Source organism: Micromesistius poutassou, assembly GCF_964030765.1.
Source record: "Micromesistius poutassou genome assembly, chromosome: 10".
NCBI lineage: Eukaryota > Metazoa > Chordata > Actinopteri > Gadiformes > Gadidae > Micromesistius > Micromesistius poutassou.
In genome coordinates this window covers 20,714,204-20,735,471 of record NC_140280.1, presented here as the reverse complement: position 1 = coordinate 20,735,471, position 21,268 = coordinate 20,714,204, and the positions used below count along the sequence as shown (strand labels likewise).

General features: G+C 46.0%; 1 protein-coding gene across 2 annotated transcripts; it reads left to right on the top strand.

The window, feature by feature from the left end:
- Positions 1-13,246: 13,246 nt before the first annotated feature.
- Positions 13,247-20,399, top strand: LOC311354679 (acetoacetyl-CoA synthetase-like). 2 transcript variants are annotated; one of them, XM_084474502.1, is made up of 12 exons: positions 13,247-13,527; positions 14,756-14,859; positions 15,579-15,699; positions 17,139-17,252; positions 17,671-17,755; positions 17,838-17,905; positions 18,033-18,101; positions 18,202-18,296; positions 18,565-18,697; positions 18,790-18,907; positions 19,744-19,820; positions 20,144-20,399. In XM_084474502.1, exons 1-7 carry the CDS (start codon positions 13,386-13,388, stop codon positions 18,050-18,052), a joined length of 654 nt encoding a protein of 217 aa, XP_084330628.1. In that variant the 5' UTR covers positions 13,247-13,385; the 3' UTR covers positions 18,053-18,101; positions 18,202-18,296; positions 18,565-18,697; positions 18,790-18,907; positions 19,744-19,820; positions 20,144-20,399. The 2 variants fall into 2 exon arrangements, with proteins under 2 accessions (XP_084330628.1, XP_084330629.1); XM_084474503.1 differs by lacking the exon at positions 17,838-17,905.
- Positions 20,400-21,268: the final 869 nt, after the last annotated feature.

Here is a 21,268-nt window from a genome sequence, read left to right as displayed (position 1 = left end):
AAGGCCTATCACCGCGCCATTCGTTTCAATGGGAAACGTGACGGTGCGTACTTTCCACATCAAGTTTAACATATTTATACTTCGACATTCGTTCCAACATTTATACCACAGCTACCTTAGGGTCTATAGCATATAACTGGCTAATCTGCTCACATTTTAATGCATTTTTCACGATTTGCCAGATCTCGTTTCAAGGCCTATCACCGCGCCATTCGTTTCAATGGGAAACGTGACGGTGCGTACTTTCCACATCAAGTTTAACATATTTATACTTCGACATTCGTTACAGAATTTATAACACAGCTACCTTAGGGTCTATAGTATATAACTGGCTAATCTGCTCACATTTTAATGCATTTTTCACGATTTGCCAGATCTCGTTTCAAGGCCTATCACCGCGCCATTCGTTTCAATGGGAAACGTGACGGTGCGTACTTTCCACATCAAGTTTAACATATTTATACTTCGACATTCGTTCCAACATTTATACCACAGCTACCTTAGGGTCTATAGAATATAACTAGCTTGTCTGCTCACATTTTAATGCATTTTTTAACCTTTAATAAAGGCATTACTTACGTGATGGTTGGAAATTGTAAAAGTCTTCGGCGGGAGGAGTTTTCGGCGGGAGGAGCGCAGGTGAATATGCGCTCCCAATGCGCCAATCACGGAGCAGCATCCTAGTCCAAGTGAGATTCAGTCCAATTAAACCATGGGAGCAGTTTGGCAAATTAAGTGAGACGGTCCAATCAAAGGCCGCGGTTTTTTTTGTTGCCAGGGCGGGAGGGGGCGGGAAACACAAGTGAGCAAGTGAGACACAGGATGTAAGCCGTTTCTCAATACCAAGTACGCGGACTACGTTCTCGCGGACTTTTTTTTAAAATCTTTTTTATTGTAGAGTGAGTAAGACAGAAAGAGAGAAAGGGAAACATGCAGCATATGACCCAGGCAGGAATCTAACCCCTCATTTGACTTTTTTTAGTTAACTATTTTGAATGCATGAGGGATCCCTCCATCTGGTGTTGAACAGTGGTAGTGACGTAAAGCATTATAATCAGCTCAGTAATTGTATGCAGGTGTGCAAACAAACAATTTGAATCAGTGAATGTTGAGAGAGGACAAGGTCTTGTGCTGCTCCTGGCATACTTTTGAGCATAGAATGCTACTTTTTGATATTTTTATAACTTATTTGGACGCATTTTAGAGCTTGGAGCCAACACAGACTACCGGAAAGACTACAATCAACTTCAACAAACCAAGTGAGTGCAATAACTGCCTCTAAATTCATTGTCTATGGGGGAATTGTTTTGTTGGAAATTGACGTGGGACTCAATGCAGGCTGACTCAGGGGGCTGTTAACTCCACCAGATCAAACAGGTTACATTGAAAAAGACAGTGGGCCGTCTCCATTACACGGTTAATATTGACGTTATTTTAGAAGTTTAACCGAAACATGGTTAGAAACGTCCAGTTAAAGTTATAAAAGTAACTAATGATACGTCTGGTCCTTGTTTTCCAGGTTGACCATCGGGTTAACGAAGACTTTTTGAAGTAAAACGGCCCGCTACATCCGGACCTGCTGTGAGTAGGACATTTATTTGACATTTATTTATAATTGATCTTAATTGTTTTTTACTAGGCCTACTTGATAAGTTTAATAATAGTAGTTCTGGATGTAATTCGTCGTAAGCGGTTTTAAATTTAGTTAATTGGTATTTTTCGCCGGGTGACGGGGCTGCTGATGTTTATCAATGACTCCATGATGGAGTTGGCCGGCGGAAGACGTAGGGGGCGGGAACATGACATCACACAATGACTCCGCATTCGGTTACCGTCGTAGTTAAATGGAAAAAATAACTTATTTTAATAACTTATTTTGATTCGATTAATCACTAATTAAAACACACACACACACACTAGCTGTAAAACTAATCTCGTTGCTCTCCTTCACAGCTCAAGAAGAACAGATTCTGTGAGTATCACGATCAAACCATGAAGAAGAAGAAACTGCGAACTGTAAGTCACAACATTTTCTTTTGATGCTGTGGGTTGACAGCGTTTAGTTTGAACCGGTTCTCAGGCCCTGCCCCTCGTAGGCCCTGCCCCGCCCCTCGTAGGCCCTGCCCCACCCCTCGTAGGCCCTGCCCCGCCCCTCGTAGGCCCTGCCCCGCCCCTCATAGGCCCTGCCATACCCCTTGTAGGCCCCGCCCCCCTCTCTGGCCCTGATCTCTCTCTCTCTCTCTCTCTCTCTCTCTCTCTCTCTCTCTCTCTCTCTCTCTCTCTCTCTCTCTCTCTCTCTCTCTCTCTCTCTCTCTCTCTCTCTCTCTCTCTCTCTCTCTCTCTCTCTCTCTCTCTCTCTCTCGTTATCATGCCTCTCATTCGCACCTAGAAGATACTTTTTCCGTCCACTTTCCTACTACATTCCTCAACATTGCATCACATCTCATGTGTGTTGTCCTACTGATAAGGGTGTGGTCTGACTGACCAGAGATGCATGCTAGGGTTCTGCTCTGTTTGAGGCCTTCAGTTGTGTAGACGTTCCCCCTCAGGGGAACCCAGTGTTTAAGAGGCCGTCATCACGTAAGTTACATGAACTGGAACGTCTTTCAGGATGGCGACAGGGACTCCTCAAGGAGTCACACCAGGGGGCGAGATGTGAGGGCTGTCCCTCTCAGCAACTAGAACCCAACCTGGTTCCTGCACCTGAGAACCACAGAGCACATTCCAACGTTTCCCTCCATATGCCTTGAAGCCCAAGCCCCAGCCCCCCCCACCACTGGTCTGACCCACCAGCCCCCCCCACCACTGGTCTGACCCACCAGCCCCCCCACCACTGGTCTGACCCACTAGCCCCCCCACCACTGGTCTGATCCACCAACCCCCCCACTGGTCTGACCCACCAGCCCCCCCACCACTGGTGGCTCCTTACTTTATGGTATGTCTGTTAGAGACCTATAAACCCTCTACTGGTCTCTCCTCTCTCAAAGACCTACAAACCCACCGTTGGTCTCTCCTCTCTCAAAGACCTACAAACCCACTGCTGGTCTCTCCTCTCTCAAGGACCTACAAACCCACCGCTGGTCTCTCCGTCAAAACCTCCATTGGTCTCTGCTCTCTCAAGGACCTACAAACCCACCGCTGGTCTCTCCGTCAAACCCACCACTGGTCTATCCGTCAAACCCACCACTGGTCTCTCCTCTCAAAGACCTACAAACCCACCACTGGTCTCTCCTCTCTCAAGGACCTACAAACCCACCGCTGGTCTCTCCGTCAAAACCTCCATTGGTCTCTGCTCTCTCAAGGACCTACAAACCCTCCACTGGTCTCTCCTCTCACAACGACCTACAAACCCACCGCTGGTCTCTCCGTCAAACCCACCACTGGTCTATCCGTCAAACCCACCACTGGTCTCTCCTCTCTCAAAGACCTACAAACCCACTGCTGGTCTCTCCTCTCTCAAAGACCTACAAACCCACTGCTGGTCTCTCCTCTCTCAAAGACCTACAAACCCACTGCTGGTCTCTCCTCTCTCAAAGACCTACAAACCCACTGCTGGTCTCTCCTCTCTCAAGGACCTACAAACCCACCGCTGGTCTCTCCGTCAAAACCTCCATTGGTCTCTGCTCTCTCAAGGACCTACAAACCCTCCACTGGTCTCTCCTCTCACAACGACCTACAAACCCACCGCTGGTCTCTCCGTCAAACCCACCACTGGTCTATCCGTCAAACCCACCACTGGTCTCTCCTCTCTCAAAGACCTACAAACCCACTGCTGGTCTCTCCTCTCTCAAAGACCTACAAACCCACTGCTGGTCTCTCCTCTCTCAAAGACCTACAAACCCACTGCTGGTCTCTCCTCTCTCAAAGACCTACAAACCCACTGCTGGTCTCTCCTCTCTCAAGGACCTACAAACCCACCGCTGGTCTCTCCGTCAAAACCTCCATTGGTCTCTGCTCTCTCAAGGACCTACAAACCCTCCACTGGTCTCTCCTCTCACAACGACCTACAAACCCACCGCTGGTCTCTCCGTCAAACCCACCACTGGTCTATCCGTCAAACCCACCACTGGTCTCTTCTCTCTCAAAGACCTACAAACCCACTGCTGGTCTCTCCTCTCTCAAAGACCTACAAACCCACTGCTGGTCTCTCCTCTCTCAAAGACCTACAAACCCACTGCTGGTCTCTGCTCTCTCAAGGACCTACAAACCCACCGCAGGTCTCCTCTCTCGTTTGGCTTTGTATTCCTTTGAGTATTGTCATCGTTTGTGTATATACACAATCTAATAACTGAAAATAAAGAGGTGTGATCTTTAACCTGGTACTGGTCAATCTTTGCATGTCATGGGGTACTAAGTGTGTGAGGGGCAATATTTAACCTGGCACGGGGCACGAAGTGTGAGAGGGGAGATCGTTACCTTTGCACGGGGCAATAAGTATGAGAGGGGCAATTGTTGCCCTGGCATTGGGCATTAAGTGTGAGAGGGGCAATCTTTAACATTGCATGGGGCACTATTTCAGGTGAGGGGTGATTGTTGCCCTGCCCTCGACTCGCCACGCCTTTTTTGTGTTTCCATTGGCAAAAAAAGTACCTGGTACCTACCCTTTATTTTATTTTATTTCCCATCATAACCTTTCCCGGGAATCAGGAAAGTCTTGATCAGATTCAGATTTCCCGGGAACCCCGTCTCCCGTGATTAAAACCTAATGACAATCCGCCCATGGTGGAGAGGTTCTTTTCTACGACCCGCCCACATTGAAGAGGTACTTTTTTAGATGGAAACGCACCTGGAGTCGAGTCGAGCTGATACTGTCGGTGGAAAAGCGGCATAAGTGTGAGGGGCAATCGTTGCCCTGGCATGGGGCACTATGTGAGAGGGGAAATCTTTAACCTGGTACTGGGCACTACATGTGTGAGGGGAAATCTTTCTACTCCTACTTGGCTTGTATTACATTAACATTTTAATTTTCAGCTATAGGAGGACGCTACTCTTCCTGAAACAAGAGTGTCTTTTGGTCGGACGTTTCTGGATGACTCAAGTCTGTGGCCTAAATCAAAGAGGATAACAAAGTGGGTGTTCAATACAGTAAGAGCCTGGAGTGATCTAGCATCTGGATCTCAATTCAACCCTTCTACACAATGGACAGGATGACTTGAGTGTCATGCAGCTTGGACTGCAGTGTGACTGAATCATGCAAACAATGGGAAGCGACGATGGCTACTTGGTACAATGAATGATGGACTAACGGCATTCCGAATGGACAATCGGATGAGAAACCAACTGACTGAAGATGGAAGATGAACAGTCTGCGACGTGGCTTCCCTACCTAACCTCAACATGATGGACTGCTGGCAAGCCCACTGGATCTCCTGTACTCGTGCCCTGAGATCCAAATCTTTCTCAGGCTGTCTTGTAATGACAAGGCTAATTGGACCTGGGAGATGGATCCCCCTTGAATCGGAAACCATCTTGGAAACATCCCAACTAGCGTCCCTGTCGAGCTGCAGTTGTGCTCTTCTTCAGAAGACGAGGTGAAGAATGCCTCACTGGGGCTTCAAGGTCTATGAAGAGGAACGTTGAAATGTGCTCCATGATTCTCTCCTGTAAGAGCTGGGTTGTATTCTAGTCGCCGAGCGGGGGGAGACTCACATCCTACCCTTTGGCGTTTCTCCTTGGGGAGTCCTTGTCACGGTCTTGACAGATGTTCCAGGTCATGTAACTGATGTTACGACAGCCTTTTGAAAACTTGGTTTCTCCTGAGGGGCAACGTCTACAGAACTGTAGGCGTCAGATGGCACAGTATCCCAGCATGCATCTCTGGTCACTCAGATCACACCCTGATCATTAAGGCAACACTCATGCGATGTGCATGCAATGTTTTAGAGAGTAGTAAGGAAGTAGACAAAAGGCATGAGAACAGTTTGTTATTTTGTAGGGTTAGCCTTGTTTATGGGTGGGAATTATTTGCTAAATGGGGGGGATATGAAATGTATAGTCAATTATTTGTACATGAACCAACAGCAACAAACTACTAGATCTGCTCAAGGTAAGTCTGTTGGCTGTATTTTGCAACGAGACGACCAAAGCACCCCAAGATCTCCATCATCGTTCCAGCTCAAGGTAAGGGGCTTCTGCAGGGTGGTTGGTAGTTATATTTGAGACCGCTATGTGCACGGGTCTATAAAGATGCTGTCTGACTTCACAGGATCTCCTGGACCAGGGTGGACCAGAGGCTGAGGACCAGCAGGTGACCAGATCCCCAAGACCAGGCATGGGAGACCAGAGGCTGGAGACCAGATCCCACTGGACCAGGTATGGGGCACCAGGGTGGATGATGATGATAATGATAATTGTTATTGGATGTGTATAGTGCTTTTCTCACGCTTAATTATAATGTAGGGTAACTAGATCCCCTAGACCAGGCATGGGGTACCAGGCAGGACCGGAGGCTGTGGACCGGAGGCTATCCAGATCCCCTAGACCAGGCATGGGGTACCAGGCTGGACCGGAGGGTATCCAGATCCCCCTGGACCAGGAATGGGGCACCAGGCTGGACCGGGGACCAGAGGGTAACCATCACCAAACACTTGACACCCAGAGGTTCTTTTTAATTATTTCAAACGATCGTAGAGGGTGTTCATTAGTTTTTCCTTCAGATTTTTGATTCAGTGAATTTTAGCCAAAGCTGTGATTTGAAGTAATTAAGGTCACATCAGCTGCTACTACTATGGTTTATCCAGCATACATCAAGGTGGACACTAAAACGTAACAGCTGGTCACACTCACACCTGGTGACGTAACGTCACCCTTTTTTATTGTGAACAGATGAAGCTGACGACCCACCAGGAGCGAGACGAGGACTACGATGGGACTGCACAAGTCTTTGGAAGGTTAATACCAAATTCCCAAGTGTGTGCATGTTTCATGTTGAAGTTAAAAATTTGATTTGATTCAGAATTATTTCAATGAGGTGTCCAAAGAATAATAAACTCTACCACTGTGTTTCTAGTTTAGAATTCTCAAAACAAAAGTTTTTTCTTAAAGTATAATTTTTTACAATTTCAACGCAAATTATATTAACTAAAAAAATCATGGACAAAATGATCAGGAACCCTCGGCTGAGGAGAGCTGATGGAGGAGCCACCTACAGTATCTGGATGAATGCTGAGAGAGGACAAGGTCTTGTACTGCTCCTGACTCCTGATATTTTTTTAACTTATTTGGACGCATTTTAGAGCTTGGAGCCAACACAGACTACCGGAAAGACTACAATCAACTTCAACAAACCAAGTGAGTGCAATAACTGCCTATTTTAATAACTTATTTTGATTGGATTAATCACTAATTAAAACACACAGACACACTTATGTGACACACACACACACACACACACACACACACACACACACACACACACACACACACACACACACACACACACACACACACACACACACACACACACACACACACACACACACACACACACACACACACATAATCTCGTTGCTCTCCTTCACAGCTCAAGAAGAAGAAACAGATTATGTGAGTATCATGATCGAACCATGAAGAAGAAGAAACTGCGAACTGTAAGTTACAACATTTTCTTGCTGTGGGCTGACAGCGTTTAGTTTGAACCAGTTTTCAGGCCCCGTCCCTCGTAGGCCCTGGCCCGCCCCACATAGGCCCTGCCATACCCCTTGTAGGTCTCTCTCTCTCTCTCTCTCTCTCTCTCTCTCTCTCTCTCTCTCTCTCTCTCTCTCTCTCTCTCTCTCTCTCTCCGTTCTCATGCCCCGTTCTCATGCCCCGTTCTCATGCCTCTCATTCGCCCCTAGAAGATACATTTTCCGTCCTCTTTCCTACTACATTGCATCACATCTCACGTGTGTTGTCCTACTGACCAGAGATGCATGCTAGGGTTCTGCGCTGTTTGAGGCCTTCAGTTGTGTAGACGTTCCCCCTCAGGGGAATCCAGTGTTTAAGAGGCCGTCGTTACATGAACTGGAACGTCCTTCAGGATGGCGACAGGGACTCCTGAAGGAGACACACCAGGGGGCGAGATGTGAGGGCTGTCCCTCTCAGCAACTAGAACCCAACCTGGTTCCTGCACCTGAGAACCACGGAGCACGTTCCAACGTTTCCCTCCGTACGCCTTGAAGCCCAAGACCCAGCCCCCCCACCACTGGTCTGACCCACCAGCCTCCCCACCACTGGTCTGACCCACCAGCCTCCCCACCACTGGTCTGACCCACCACTGGTCTGACCCACCAGCCCCCCCACCACTGGTCTGACCCACCAGCCCCCACACCACTGGTGGGCCCTTACTTTACGGTACGTCTGTTAGGGACAAACCCTCCACTGGTCTCTCCTCTCAAAGACCTACAAACCCTCCACTGGTCTATCCGTCAAACCCACCACTGGTCTCTCCTCTCTCAAAGACCTACAAACCCTCCACTGGTCTCTCCTCTCTCAAGGACCTACAAACCCTCCACTGGTCTCTCCTCTCTCAAGGACCTACAAACCCTCCACTGGTCTCTCCTCTCTCAAGGACCTACAAAACCTCCACTGGTCTCTCCTCTCTCAAGGACCTACAAAACCTCCACTGGTCTCTCCTCTCTCAAGGACCTACAAAACCTCCACTGGTCTCTCCTCTCTCAAGGACCTACAAACCCACCGCTGGTCTCTCCGTCAAACCCACCACTGGTCTCTCTTCTCTCAAAGACCTACAAACCCTCCAATGGTCTCTCCTCTAACAACGACCTACAAACCCTCCACTGGTCTCTCCGTCAAACCCTCCACTGGTCTCTCCTCTCTCAAAGACCTACAAACCCACCGCTGGTCTCTCCGTCAAAACCTCTGCTGGTCTCTCCTCTCGAGGACCTACAAACCCACCACTGGTCTCTCCTCTCGAGGACCTACAAACCCACCGCTGGTCTCTCCTCTCTCGTTTGGCTTTGTATTCCTTTGAGTATTGTGATCGTTATAACTGAAAATAAAGGTGTGATCTTTAACCTGGTACTGGTCAGTCTTTGCATGTCATGGGGTACTACTACATGTGAAGGGCAATATTTATCCTGGCATGGGGTACTAAGTGTGTGAGGGGCAATCTTTGCATGGCATGGGGCACTACTACATGTGAAGGGCAATATTTATCCTGGCATGGGGTACTAAGTGTGTGAGGGGCAATCTTTGCATGGCATGGGGCACTACTACATGTGAAGGGCAATATTTATCCTGGCATGGGGCACTAAGTGTGAGAGGGGCAATCTTTGCATGGCATGGGGCACTACTACATGTGAAGGGCAATATTTATCCTGGCATGGGGCACTAAGTGTGAGTGGGGCAATCGTTGCCTTTGCACGGGGCACTAAGTGAGTGGGGCGATCTTTAACCTTGCATGTGGAGCTAAGTGTGTGAGGGGCAATCTTTGCATGGCATGGGGCACTACTACATGTGAAGGGCAATATTTATCCTGGCATGGGGCACTAAGTGTGAGAGGCAATCTTTAACCTGGTACTGGTCACTACATGTGTGAGGGGAAATATTTCTACTTGTATTACCTGAACATTTGAATTTTCAGCTATAGGAGGACGCTACTCTTCCTGAAACACCCTTGAGTGTCTTTTGGTCGGACGTTTCTGGATGACTCAAGTCTGTGGCCTAAATCAAAGAGGATAACAAAGTGGGTGTTCAATACAGCTAGAGCCTGGAGCGATCTAGCATCTGGATCTCAATTCGACCCTTCTACACAAAGGACAGGATGACTTGAGTGTCATGCAGCTTGGACTGCAGTGTGACTGAATCATGCAAACAATGGGAAGTGATAATGGCTACTTGGTACAATGGATGAAGGACTAACGGCATTCCGAATGGACAGAATCGGATGAGAAACCAACCAACTGACTGAAGATGGAAGATGAACAGTCTGCGACGTGGCTTCCCTACCTAACCTCAACATGATGGACTGCTGGCAAGCCCTCTGGATCTCCTGTACTCCTGCCCTGAGATCCAAGTCTTTCTCGGGCTGAATTGTAACAAAGAGGCTAATTGGACCTGGGAGATGGGTCCCCCTTGAATCGGAAACCATCTTGGTAACATCCCAACTAGCATCCCTGTTGAGCTGCAGTTGTGCTCGACACAACTGCAAAGGAGGTGGAGAAAGCCTCACTGGGGCTTCAAGGTCTATGAAGAGGAACATTGAAATGTGCTCCATGATTCTCTCCTGTAAGAGCTGGGTTGTATTCTAGTCACAGAGAGGGGGAGCCTCACAGCCTACCCTTTGGCGTTTCGTCTTGGAGTCCCTGTCATGGTCTTGATGGACGTTCCAGGTCATGTAACTGATGTCACGACAGCCTTTTGAAAACTTGGCCCCTGAGGGGCAACGTCTACAGAACTGTAGGCGTCAGATGGCACAGTATCCCAGCATGCATCTCTGGTCACTCAGGTCACACCCTGATCAGTAAGGCAACACTCATGCGATGTTTTAGAGAGTAGTAAGGAAGTAGACAAAAGGCATGAGAACAGTTTGTTATTTTGTAGGGTTAGCCTTGTTTATGGGTGGGAATTATTTGCTAAATGGGGGGGATATGAAATGTATAGTCAATTATTTGTACATGAACCAACAGCAACAAACTACTAGATCTGCTCAAGGTAAGTCTGTTGGCTGTATTTTGCAACAAGACGACCAAAGCACCCCAAGATCTCAATCATCGTTCCAGCTCAAGGTAAGGGGCTTCTGTGGGGGGGTTGTAGTTAGATTCGAAACCGCTATGTGCACGGGTCTATAAAGATGCTGTCTGACTTCACAGGATCTCCTGGACCAGGGTGGACCAGAGGCTGAGGACCAGCAGGTGACCAGATCCCCAAGACCAGGCATGGGAGACCAGAGGCTGGAGACCAGATCCAGGGAGACACGGAATCTGGTTAGCCTCCTAGCTGGACATTGTTAGCCTCCTAGCATAATGGATATCGTTAGCTTCATAGCATAATGGATATTGTAAGCTTCATAGCATAATGGATATTGTTAGCCTCATAGCATAATCGACATCGCTAGCCTCATAGAGTTATCTATATCGTTAGCCTCATAGTATAATTGATATTGTAGCATAATTGACATGGGTAGCCTCATAGCGTAATGGACATCGGTAGCCTCATGGCGTAATCGACATGGGTAGCCTCATAGCATAATCGTCATCGGTAGCCTCATTGACATTGTTGGCCAATGGCTAACATAGATTATGCTACGAGGCTAACAATTTGTGTTTTTCCTCTTGCAACATTTCAGTGACCCACCGACGGCGCCTCGTCAGAGCTGGACGGTGGAGACTTCGGATTCAACTTCTACCTCGCAGGACGTGACTTAAGTCATGGGTTTTCAAGGGTTCCTTGTTTCTCAAGGGTTCCTTGGTTCCTACAAGGGTTCCTCATGGTTCAGTGTTAGGGACAGAGTTAGGGTCAGATGGTCTCACCATGAACCATTGTTTTTTTTTAATCACATCCCAGAATTGCTTCACTGTGCGCACAGATGTTGAAATGTATACTGATAGATATGATATAAAATAACTTAAAACGACCTGGCTGTGTGGCTTGTTGTGCAGTAATTTTTATTATACACATGCCTGTTACCCTAATAAGGTAAGGTTACCTCTCCCCTCCCCTATACCCTAACCTCCCCTCTCCTCCACACACGCACACCTCCACACACACACACACACACCTCCACACACACACCTCCACACACACACCTCCACACACACACCTCCACACACACACCTCCACACACACACCTCCACACACACACCTCCACACACACCCCTCCACACACACACACACCTCCACACCTCCACACACCTCCACACCTCCACACACCTCCACACACACACACCTCCACACACACACACCTCCACACACACACCTCCACACACACACACCTCCACACACACACACCTCCACACACACACACCTCCACACACACACACCTCCACACACACACGCCTCCACACACACACGCCTCCACACACACACCTCCACACACATCCACACACACACACCTCCGCAACGATTCTTATTTTTGTGGTTTATGCACTAATTAAAATGCTCTCATGAACGTAACGCTCTCATAACGTTGCACCTTGAATGTCTCACATGCTGATTGCATTCATGTTTAGGCTGAGGTCTGCCCCAAGGTTGTCCTGGCTTATCCCCTGTTGGACAACAGTCACAACATGGGGGTGTGTGGTGGGCCTCTTCTTCCTGCATAAGACAACCTTCCTTCAATCCCACAAGTCCCAAAAGTGTGTGGGGACACATAGTTCTTCTGTGTAATCGCTGCAGTGGATGGAGATTGTGACTGAGGCTTCTTATGGTGTAGTTCTCCTCTCGTTGTGAAGGTGTGAATATCACAGGTTACAATGCATTTAGCCTACTTGTCACCCAAAATGATGAGGTTACTCTCAATCTGCCTGTCTATCAAATATACATACATAGGCCTACATATACATATATATATATATATATATATATAGCGGTATACTACACAGATCATAAACAAACATAAATCACACCATTCTGACTGATTGTAGGACATCCCCCGAGGGAGGGAGGGTTCCCTTTGCTGGCTGCTGATTGGGCACACCTCTGAACCGGTATTAGCTTAGCAAGACGCCAGTCCACTGACACGGCCCGCCCCGTATAGACTGATCCGTCGGCTGATGTGGAACCAGACTCTTCTCGTCCAATCAAAACTCGCCTCTTCCTCCCTCCTTGAGCAGAGCCCTTGAGCAACCGCGAGCCAGCTCCTGGTGCGCGTCACAGGCGGGAGGCATTCAAGACTCGCAACTGTCTACCAGCGAACCGTGAAAAATAAATATTATATTCGCCCTTTTATGTTTTCGTTTCCGGTAATTTTTCACCAAAATTTAAAACAGAAACCTAAGATACACTGCCAAGTCGTTCCTACGTGTTGTGTTTTGTTTAATTTACACGTGCAGAGAATTTTTGCTCAAGTTAAGACCTAACCATTTTTATACATTTTAACAATGGTCAATGACCCTATGCGTATTAAATCCCAATAAAAGACAGATGGACGGATTGTACGTATCGTAAAGAGAAACGGGGAAATATATTTTTTTATATACAAACGACGGGAAGCGTACGTCTCTTGAATGCGCTCCAGAGACGCGCGGTCGCTCGGTGGGCGGAGCTTCCAGCAGGACCACGCTGACCGGACGCTTCAGTGGGTCAGCTGTCACAGACCTCCAACCCTGCTCACAAGACAGAGGCGCTAGCCGGGTGATCTCATTCAACGCTCCACCTGAACGCGTCTGTAGGTTATCCAGCAGTGGTCAAGCCCTTGAGACGAGACGAGAAGACCCCGAGCAGCAGCGATGTCGAAAGACCCACAGGAAGGGAAGAGCGAGAAGATCATGGAGGAGGAGACCAAAGCGCTGTGGTACCCAGACTCTAAGAAAAACACGCATATGAACAGGTTCAGGGCGCACATCAGTAAGGATTACGGTGTCGATCTGGGTGAGTTGAAAGGAGAGACGGGAGATTATGCACGAGGCTACTTTTGTCTTTTGCTCTTTGCAGGTATGGCTATATTATTGAGTTATAACGTAATAGTACAATATGATAATAAGACAGTCGAACGATGCTAATTAAAACTAATTTGACCAATGCTTTTACCTACTCAGTTTGCACCGATGTTTTGGACATAAATAAAACAAGGGACATCAAGATTCCAGACACCTCAGTCGAAGAGAGTCGGCTCGGCTTCACCACACCTCCTCGTCTGGCTACAAAGCTCACTATGTCATGGATTAACCTTCTCACACATAGCCTCGGTGTCAACAGGTCACTCCTCATGCTGACCACCACACGCACAGATCTGCTGTAGCGGTGGTGGTCCACCGTGTTCCACAACACAGTGTACAGCCTGCATCAGAGTATTTAACATGGTCAACTACTATTATGCGGATACTGTGTCATAAACAGTGTATTACTCATGATTAACTACTATTATCCGGATACTGTGTCATAAACACAGTGTATTTCACATGAGTAACTACTATTATCCGGATACTGTGTCATACACACAGTGTATTACACATGGTTAACTACTATTATCCGGATACTGTCATACACACAGTGTATTTCACATGGTTAACTACTATTATCCGGATACTGTGTCATACACAGTGTATTACACATGATTAACTACTATTATCCGATGGGTGAGGGTACACAAAGCGCTAAAGAGTGCTAAAGAGACCCGATTCACCGGATGGAACGGATGGTTAATGAATGGCAGCAAAGAGCAGGGGAGCCATGCAGAATGGCTGTTATGTAATGGAGAGGGGCCCTAATGGTGCTGGGCGTAGTAGGAGAAGAGCAGGGTCCACAGATGATCAGACAACTGAGGATGTTATGTTCTCCGATTTTAATAATAACATTTGGACACTTATCCTATTCTATCTGTTACAACAAAGATTACAGGGTGACTTGTTTGACCTTGCGTTACAGCCAGTGTTTCTGGTTTTGTGCTATTCTGGTGTTTGGAAACATGCCATTGTGGCAAAACCAGTCGTAAATTTTGAATACACAGCCCTGCTGGGATGTGTAGTCTAAGGCCAACAGGGAAGCAGGCAGACACAACGGAGTAGGAGTAAATGTCTATATAAATGATTGGTTATGGATGTGTATCACCATGTACAACACAATACACCCTCTCACCACATGCTCTCTCTGTCTCCAGCCAACTACAATGATCTGTATCAGTGGTCGGTGGACAGCTACCCAGACTTCTGGGCCGAAGTCTGGAGTTTCTGTGGCATCGTCAGCTCCAGCCCGTATGAGGAGGTATGTGTGTGTGTGTGTGTGTGTGTGTGTGTGTGTGTGGGTCACATGATGCAGCCCTCAATTAACCCATCATCACTCTAATGAGTGTGTGTGCAGACACGTGGCGGCTCCACGCTGTAGCCAGTGGCCGTGTGGACTTTATGATGCACACAATGATGCAGTGACAGCATGACACACACAACCCAGCCTGAAACACTGCTCTCCAATACATGAACCACACCAGAGATATATAAAGTACTAGAGACCCAGACTGGAGTACAAGTACTATATCAAAAAAGTGACTTGAGTAGAAGTGTTCTTTAAACACCACACTTAAGTGGAAGTACAAGTATTCAAAATGTTTTGTACTTAAGTATTGCAAGTAGTTAATTTGACAATGTACTACTCAAGTACTGAAAGTAAAAGTACAAGTATTGTGCTATGTTTATATTAAAGAAAGCAGTCAAAAGTTTGAATATCATATTGTTTATATTATTTTAAATATTTAAACTGAAGGACACACAATTCCTTTGGCTGTAGCAGCAGCAGTGAAGTAAAAGTGGAAGTAGGAGAAAAAAAGAATACTCCAGTAAAGTACAGATTTTACAGCATTTTAGTACTTAAGTTAAGTAGTGAAGTAGTTCTACTTTGTTCCTATACATCTCTGAGCCACACACACATCCATCCATTCCTACATGTCTTCATGAAGGTCTTCTCAAGCCAAAGCTCCCTGCTTTCAGGTGATCGACGTGAACAAGCGGGTGTCGGACGTCCCAGAGTGGTTCAAAGGAGCCAGGCTCAACTACGCAGAGAACCTGCTCAAACACACAGACCTGGACCAGGTGGCGCTCTACGCTTCCAGTAAGAACACTCTTTCATACCTTTATGTGTGTATTTTGTCTGTTGTATGGCTGGCCGCTGAATCAACAACTCCACCTGTCATAATAAATGTTATAATCTGATAAGACATGTCTTTGCGACCGCGTGTTTCGTACCCAGGCTACAGCACAGGCCGTCGAATCCGACGCCCTGAGAAAGTTGTTGACTTGATCACATATGGGCAGTGTCCGCAGGGAAACACTGTTGAGTGGCAACGCAGGAGATGAAAAAACAATAGTCCAAACTCCAGTGAGCACTGTCAACTGAACGAATAACTCATTTTCACATAAAACGGTTTGGTTGAGGCGTTGCATAACACTCCAAGTCCACCTGAGACGCCTCGTTAATTAATTAACACAAAACAGGTGCATTCTCATAGTGAGGCTGCAGAAGAAGAGGACAGATCTGTATCAGGAACCTTGACATTTGTAATTAAAAGGCAATATTTATGAATCCAAGGTATAAACATAAATATAGGATTTGTCCAGCTAGATGTTAATTTCCTGTTAACCTTCAAACCATACAATGATACATTATTGCACAATGCAATAATGAATGTAATATAATTATTGTAGTACAATTGTGCATCCTCTACGTATCAAGAGTTTCTGATGATTTGGTCAGTTCTAGGGACCCCCCCCCCCCCCAGGCCGGCAGACGTGAGCGAGTGCAGGGGGTGTGTTTATATTCAGGAGGAGTGTGTGATGTGATAAGGCTGAAAATCCATAACACTGAGTCAGATTGTACAGGGCAGGCTGTAATAAGATTAAATCCTCTCCCCCTCTCTCTCCCCCTCGCCTTCTCTCTCTCTCTCCCTCTCCCTCTCTCTCCCTCGCCTTCTCTCTCTCTTCCCTCCCTCTCTCCCTCTCTCGCTGACTGAGTGACATGGAAATGGAGATAGTACCTGTGTGTACCTCCACACACACACACACACACACACACACACACACACACACACACACACACACACACACACACACACACACACACACACACACACACACACACACACACACCGGAGCTGTCATTTTATTAGGACAGGCTTCACAGTCCACCTATAAACGTCAGATAGCTTTTACTTAGTGGGATTAGAACAATGGCTCTCTGTCTCTGTGCGCCATGGCAGAGGAGGCAACCATATGTAATATCATCGCCCGTCATCAGGTTAATGAATGAATAACGGGAAACATAATCTTGTCGTCTAAATTAACTAATACAATTGTGTGTCTTGTTGGTTTTGCTTGAGTCCTGCAATAACAATAGCTAGCCTTCTCTGTTTTGCCCCAAATTGACGGGGTGTGTGTGTGTGTGTGTGTGTGTGTGTGTGTGTGTGTGTGTGTGTGTGTGTGTGTGTGTGTGTGTGTGTGTGTGTGTGTGTGTGTGTGTGTGTGTGTGTGTGTGTGGCTCTGCCCGCTCCGCAGTGGAGTCTAACGAGGAGGTAACCAAGGTGACGTTTGGGGAGCTGCGGCGGGACGTGGCGCTGTTTGCGGCGGCCATGAGGAAGATGGACGTGCAGACGGGGGACCGGGTCGTAGGTGAGTCCTCCATGTCCGCCATGTTGCTCTCTCTGGTGAACCAAGGCACCCAGGCCTGGTGCATCCTGGGGACGGCGGCCGGCTCGTCTGGAAACGGCCCCTTGTAATTCAGTTTGAATGAGCTGAGGACGGTAGCTCCATAACAACATCTCTCTGGTCAGGAACCGAGGGCTCGCCCTGACCTGAACCCTCAGAAGAGAAGGGGATCAATTGCTATTAAACCCAGTGGGAAACAAGCATCTCTCTCTCTCTCTCTCTCTCTCTCTCTCTCTCTCTCTCTCTCTCTCTCTCTCTCTCTCTCTCTCTCTCTCTCTCTCTCTCTCCTGACGTCCTTAATGCACGCTCTTGTTTTGTAACTCCTATCTCTTTGCACGACATCCTGTTGGATCATTTGTGTGTGTGTGTGTGTGTGTAATAGATGGTTGTGGTCCAACACGATGGACGCCGTGGTTCCAGCTCATCTTTCGAGCCCTGACTGCCCAGCCGTTCCACAACACACAAAGGTATTCAAGGTTCGAATCTCAGAAGCTTACATGCGAGCTACCCTTAACCAGTATGACCCTGCTCATCGAATCTTTCAATTAGACCACTACACAAATGGTGTAATTCTTGGAGGTTCAAGGGAGCAAATCAGTCGACACCTGATGCGAAATGTAAGGCCACCGTAACACGTGTTGATTGATGCTTACTGCCAATTTGACCAACAAAATCAATTCACTATAAAAACAATAACATATCAGACATAGTATGCCTCATGCTGTTGTGCTAATTTTTACACAGGTGAACCTGGATACCTTTGACGCTGCTGTGTCATTTGTGAATGTAAACAACAACCACTGGCGGTTCGTGGTGAGTAGGCTACAACAACACAAAGATTTGCAAAGAAGGTTAGCAGAGGATAATTGTGGATTTCATAATGTGCTTCTGCTTTTTCCTTATGTTTTCCCAGTATCTTCATGCGCCTTTAAGGAGTATATTTGTGATGGATCCTGCTGCTGCAGAACAAGATCTTCACCTCTCCACAACTGCTGTTCAATGCTACAAGTAAGAAAATAATGCAAAATATAACTTAACTGTCCGACTACCAGTGAAGCATCATTTCAATTGTGGGTGAATATCAATTAACCAAAATACAACCGCAAACTGAAATAGATGTGATATGTCACAGTTCAACATACTTTGCGATTCAGAAATATATAATAAACCTTAAATAAACCTTATCAAATGGTTCTAGATCTGTAAAGTCATCAGAAATGCACACAAACTTGGACATCATGACTCATGTTAGACATTGGTGCATTGTGTCTTCTAGGCGCTACTTTCAGATGAGGCAAAACCTTTACGGCGTACCTAAACAGGTGTGGGGCAGTCTCAAGTGGAAAGCCGCAACAATTCCACACCCAGTTCAGCAGGACTCAACAAGCTGCGGGGTATTTGTGATGCAGGTATTAGAGGAAGATTCAGAACACCCTTAAGAACGCTTGACAAGTACTTGACTACACTCCAGTAACGCATATTATTTTGACATGTCTATCAGATGGCTAAAGAGGCAATCCAGTCTTTTCCGGGGATTCCTTCATTAAATATGAAGAACTCGCCAAGGGCTATGGGTCGTCTCCGGGCAGAGATGGCAGAGGATCTACTGTCCGCATCAGGTAAATACGTACAATTATTAGTAGGCCGCAAGCCAGGGGGCCTTACTGTGCACCCCCCGCATGATCCAACGATACCAACTTTTTTTGAAAGGTCTGACCATGCTGAACATGAATTAGAATGTTAACATTGAAACATTTGACTTGACTTTGACTTGACTTGACATTTGGGTTGCACTACCTGTTTCAGGTAGTCAATGCGTTTCAATACATTGGAATACATTGGAAATGCATTTAAAAATGCATCACAGGAACATGACTGCATGACCTAGGGGAAGGTGTGACATCTGTCTTTGCATGTTTGATCACATCTACATCTACATCACATCTATTATTTAGGGAAAGCCAATTAAACCACTCAAACCATACATTTTCTGAAAGCTTGTGTCCTGTAGATGTGATCAAACATGCAAAGACAGATGTCACACCTTCCCCTAGGTCATGGAGAGTCATGTTCCTATACTGCATTTCCAATGTATTGAACCGTATTGATTTTCAATGTAAATCTATTCATGGGCCTGAAACAGGAAGTGCAACCCAACAGTTTCAATGTAAACATTCTAATTCATGTTCAGCATGGTCAGACCTTTCAAAAAAAGTTGGTTTCGTTGGATCATGCGGGGGGTGCACAGTAAGGCCCCCTAGCTCGCGGCCTATAGGGTTATGAGTAAGAGCTATTGCTTAATTCTGCTAAATAAATGTTTTAACTTACCGCCATATGTAACTCAGAAGCTGCTGCATGCTGGTACTTGGTTATTGAGGTTCTTCCCTTTCAGTAATGCAGTGTGAGAGTACATTTTAAAGCATTACATAACTTAATGTTGTTGTTCTTCTTGTAGAGAAAGAGTACTGTTCAATGTGTGGCCTGAAGTATTTGCCAAGACACAAAGACATTAAGGCAGAAGTAATTGACTGGGTAGGTGCCTGAAATACAACAACACAAACATTTAAATGCTGGAATGTGTATTGGAGATTAGAATGATCAGAAAGCATTAGTCGTTGGAATAACCTGTTGTTAAAGGAACACTTTGTTAAAGGAGCAGAAGTTACATAAAAAGATAGGATGCACCTTCACAAAATTACACTATGCTGATATTGTGTAAAATATATTATTATTATTAAAACATATTTTGTACATAAAATGACAAATCTGTGATTTCTTTTACATTTTGTCATTTAAATAAAGCACAAAAAAATCATATCACCAATATGAGATGTTCAATTTGTTTATCTTTGTAGACCCAGTGTGACTCATGTGGAAGGTGGTTCCATGACATTAGCCTGACAGCAACCCGGATAGGACATGTTCCACAAGAACTGGCACAATGGCAATGTACCCTGTGCGATAATCAATAAATGTATTTGATTTCCTGTTCATATGTAAATATTTGACATTGTTGTAAGTTGTATTTATTTAATTTTGTGTTAGGTGACAGTTAGCTGAGTTCACCACATGTGTTTTAACATGATATAAATAATAAAAAATTGTATAAAATCAAAATGTGTGTTTTTGGAAAACATAAGCCTTGTGTTATGTGTGGGGCAGTTAGCTGAGTTCACCAGATGTGTTTTGATATAGGTAGGTGAAAAGACCAAGCCGCATAATATATTTATAGCCTTTTTTAATAAAAAAAGAAATTGTATAAAATCAAAGGGTGGGTTTTTGGAAAAAAAAGAAGCTTTGTGTTATGTGTGGGGCAGTTAGCTGGGTTCACCCCATGTGTTTTGATATGGGTAAGTCAAAAAGTGAAGCCGCATAATAGATTTAAAGCATTTATCAACATAAAAATGGTATAAAACCAAAATGTTTTTTTTTTGACAAAAGAAGCTTTGTGTTATATAGGCAGGCCTTGTCACATCAAAGTTGGTTTGACACAAATGCGTCCATCGAAGCCAGTGCTAAATAGATTTTTCGAATGTGTCGAATATCCAACGTCAAATATAAAACCAACTTTACCACCCTCTAGATATCATAGACGTCGATGGGACAGAAGACCGACATTCATTCATTCAGGTGGGTGGTTAGGCCGCCCCAAGATGGCGGTGGCATTGACGTATTATGTTCCACTGACCCTAGAGTTTAGTTTAGTTTAGTATTTTTTATTATTATTGTGTCATGCATCAGCATGCCCAGCCCACAAGGGCTAACAAGACACCATTATAAAACAGACAGTCCAAAAACCAAAAGTAGATGCTAAACAATACTAACATTAACGATATAAACCATCCTGACTACAAATGCGGCCACCGTCTCAGAGCGGAAGTACTACGAGTCGCGGAGCAGCATACACAAGATGGCGGAGAAGCGCGAACACAAGAGCTTGTTGACAGTTTTGTGATTGGCTTATTTGAATCCCTGTGTCG

Excerpts from the sequence above, each read along its gene's own strand:
- LOC311354679 (XM_084474502.1), top strand. The coding sequence starts at position 13,386 with ATGTCGAAAGACCCACAGGAAGGGAAGAGCGAGAAGATCATGGAGGAG. Across the intron at positions 17,253-17,670 it reads GACGGGGGACCGGGTCGTAG|ATGGTTGTGGTCCAACACGA; the intron begins GTGAGTCCTCCA and ends TGTGTGTAATAG. Across the intron at positions 17,906-18,032 it reads GTCGACACCTGATGCGAAAT|GTGAACCTGGATACCTTTGA; the intron begins GTAAGGCCACCG and ends ATTTTTACACAG.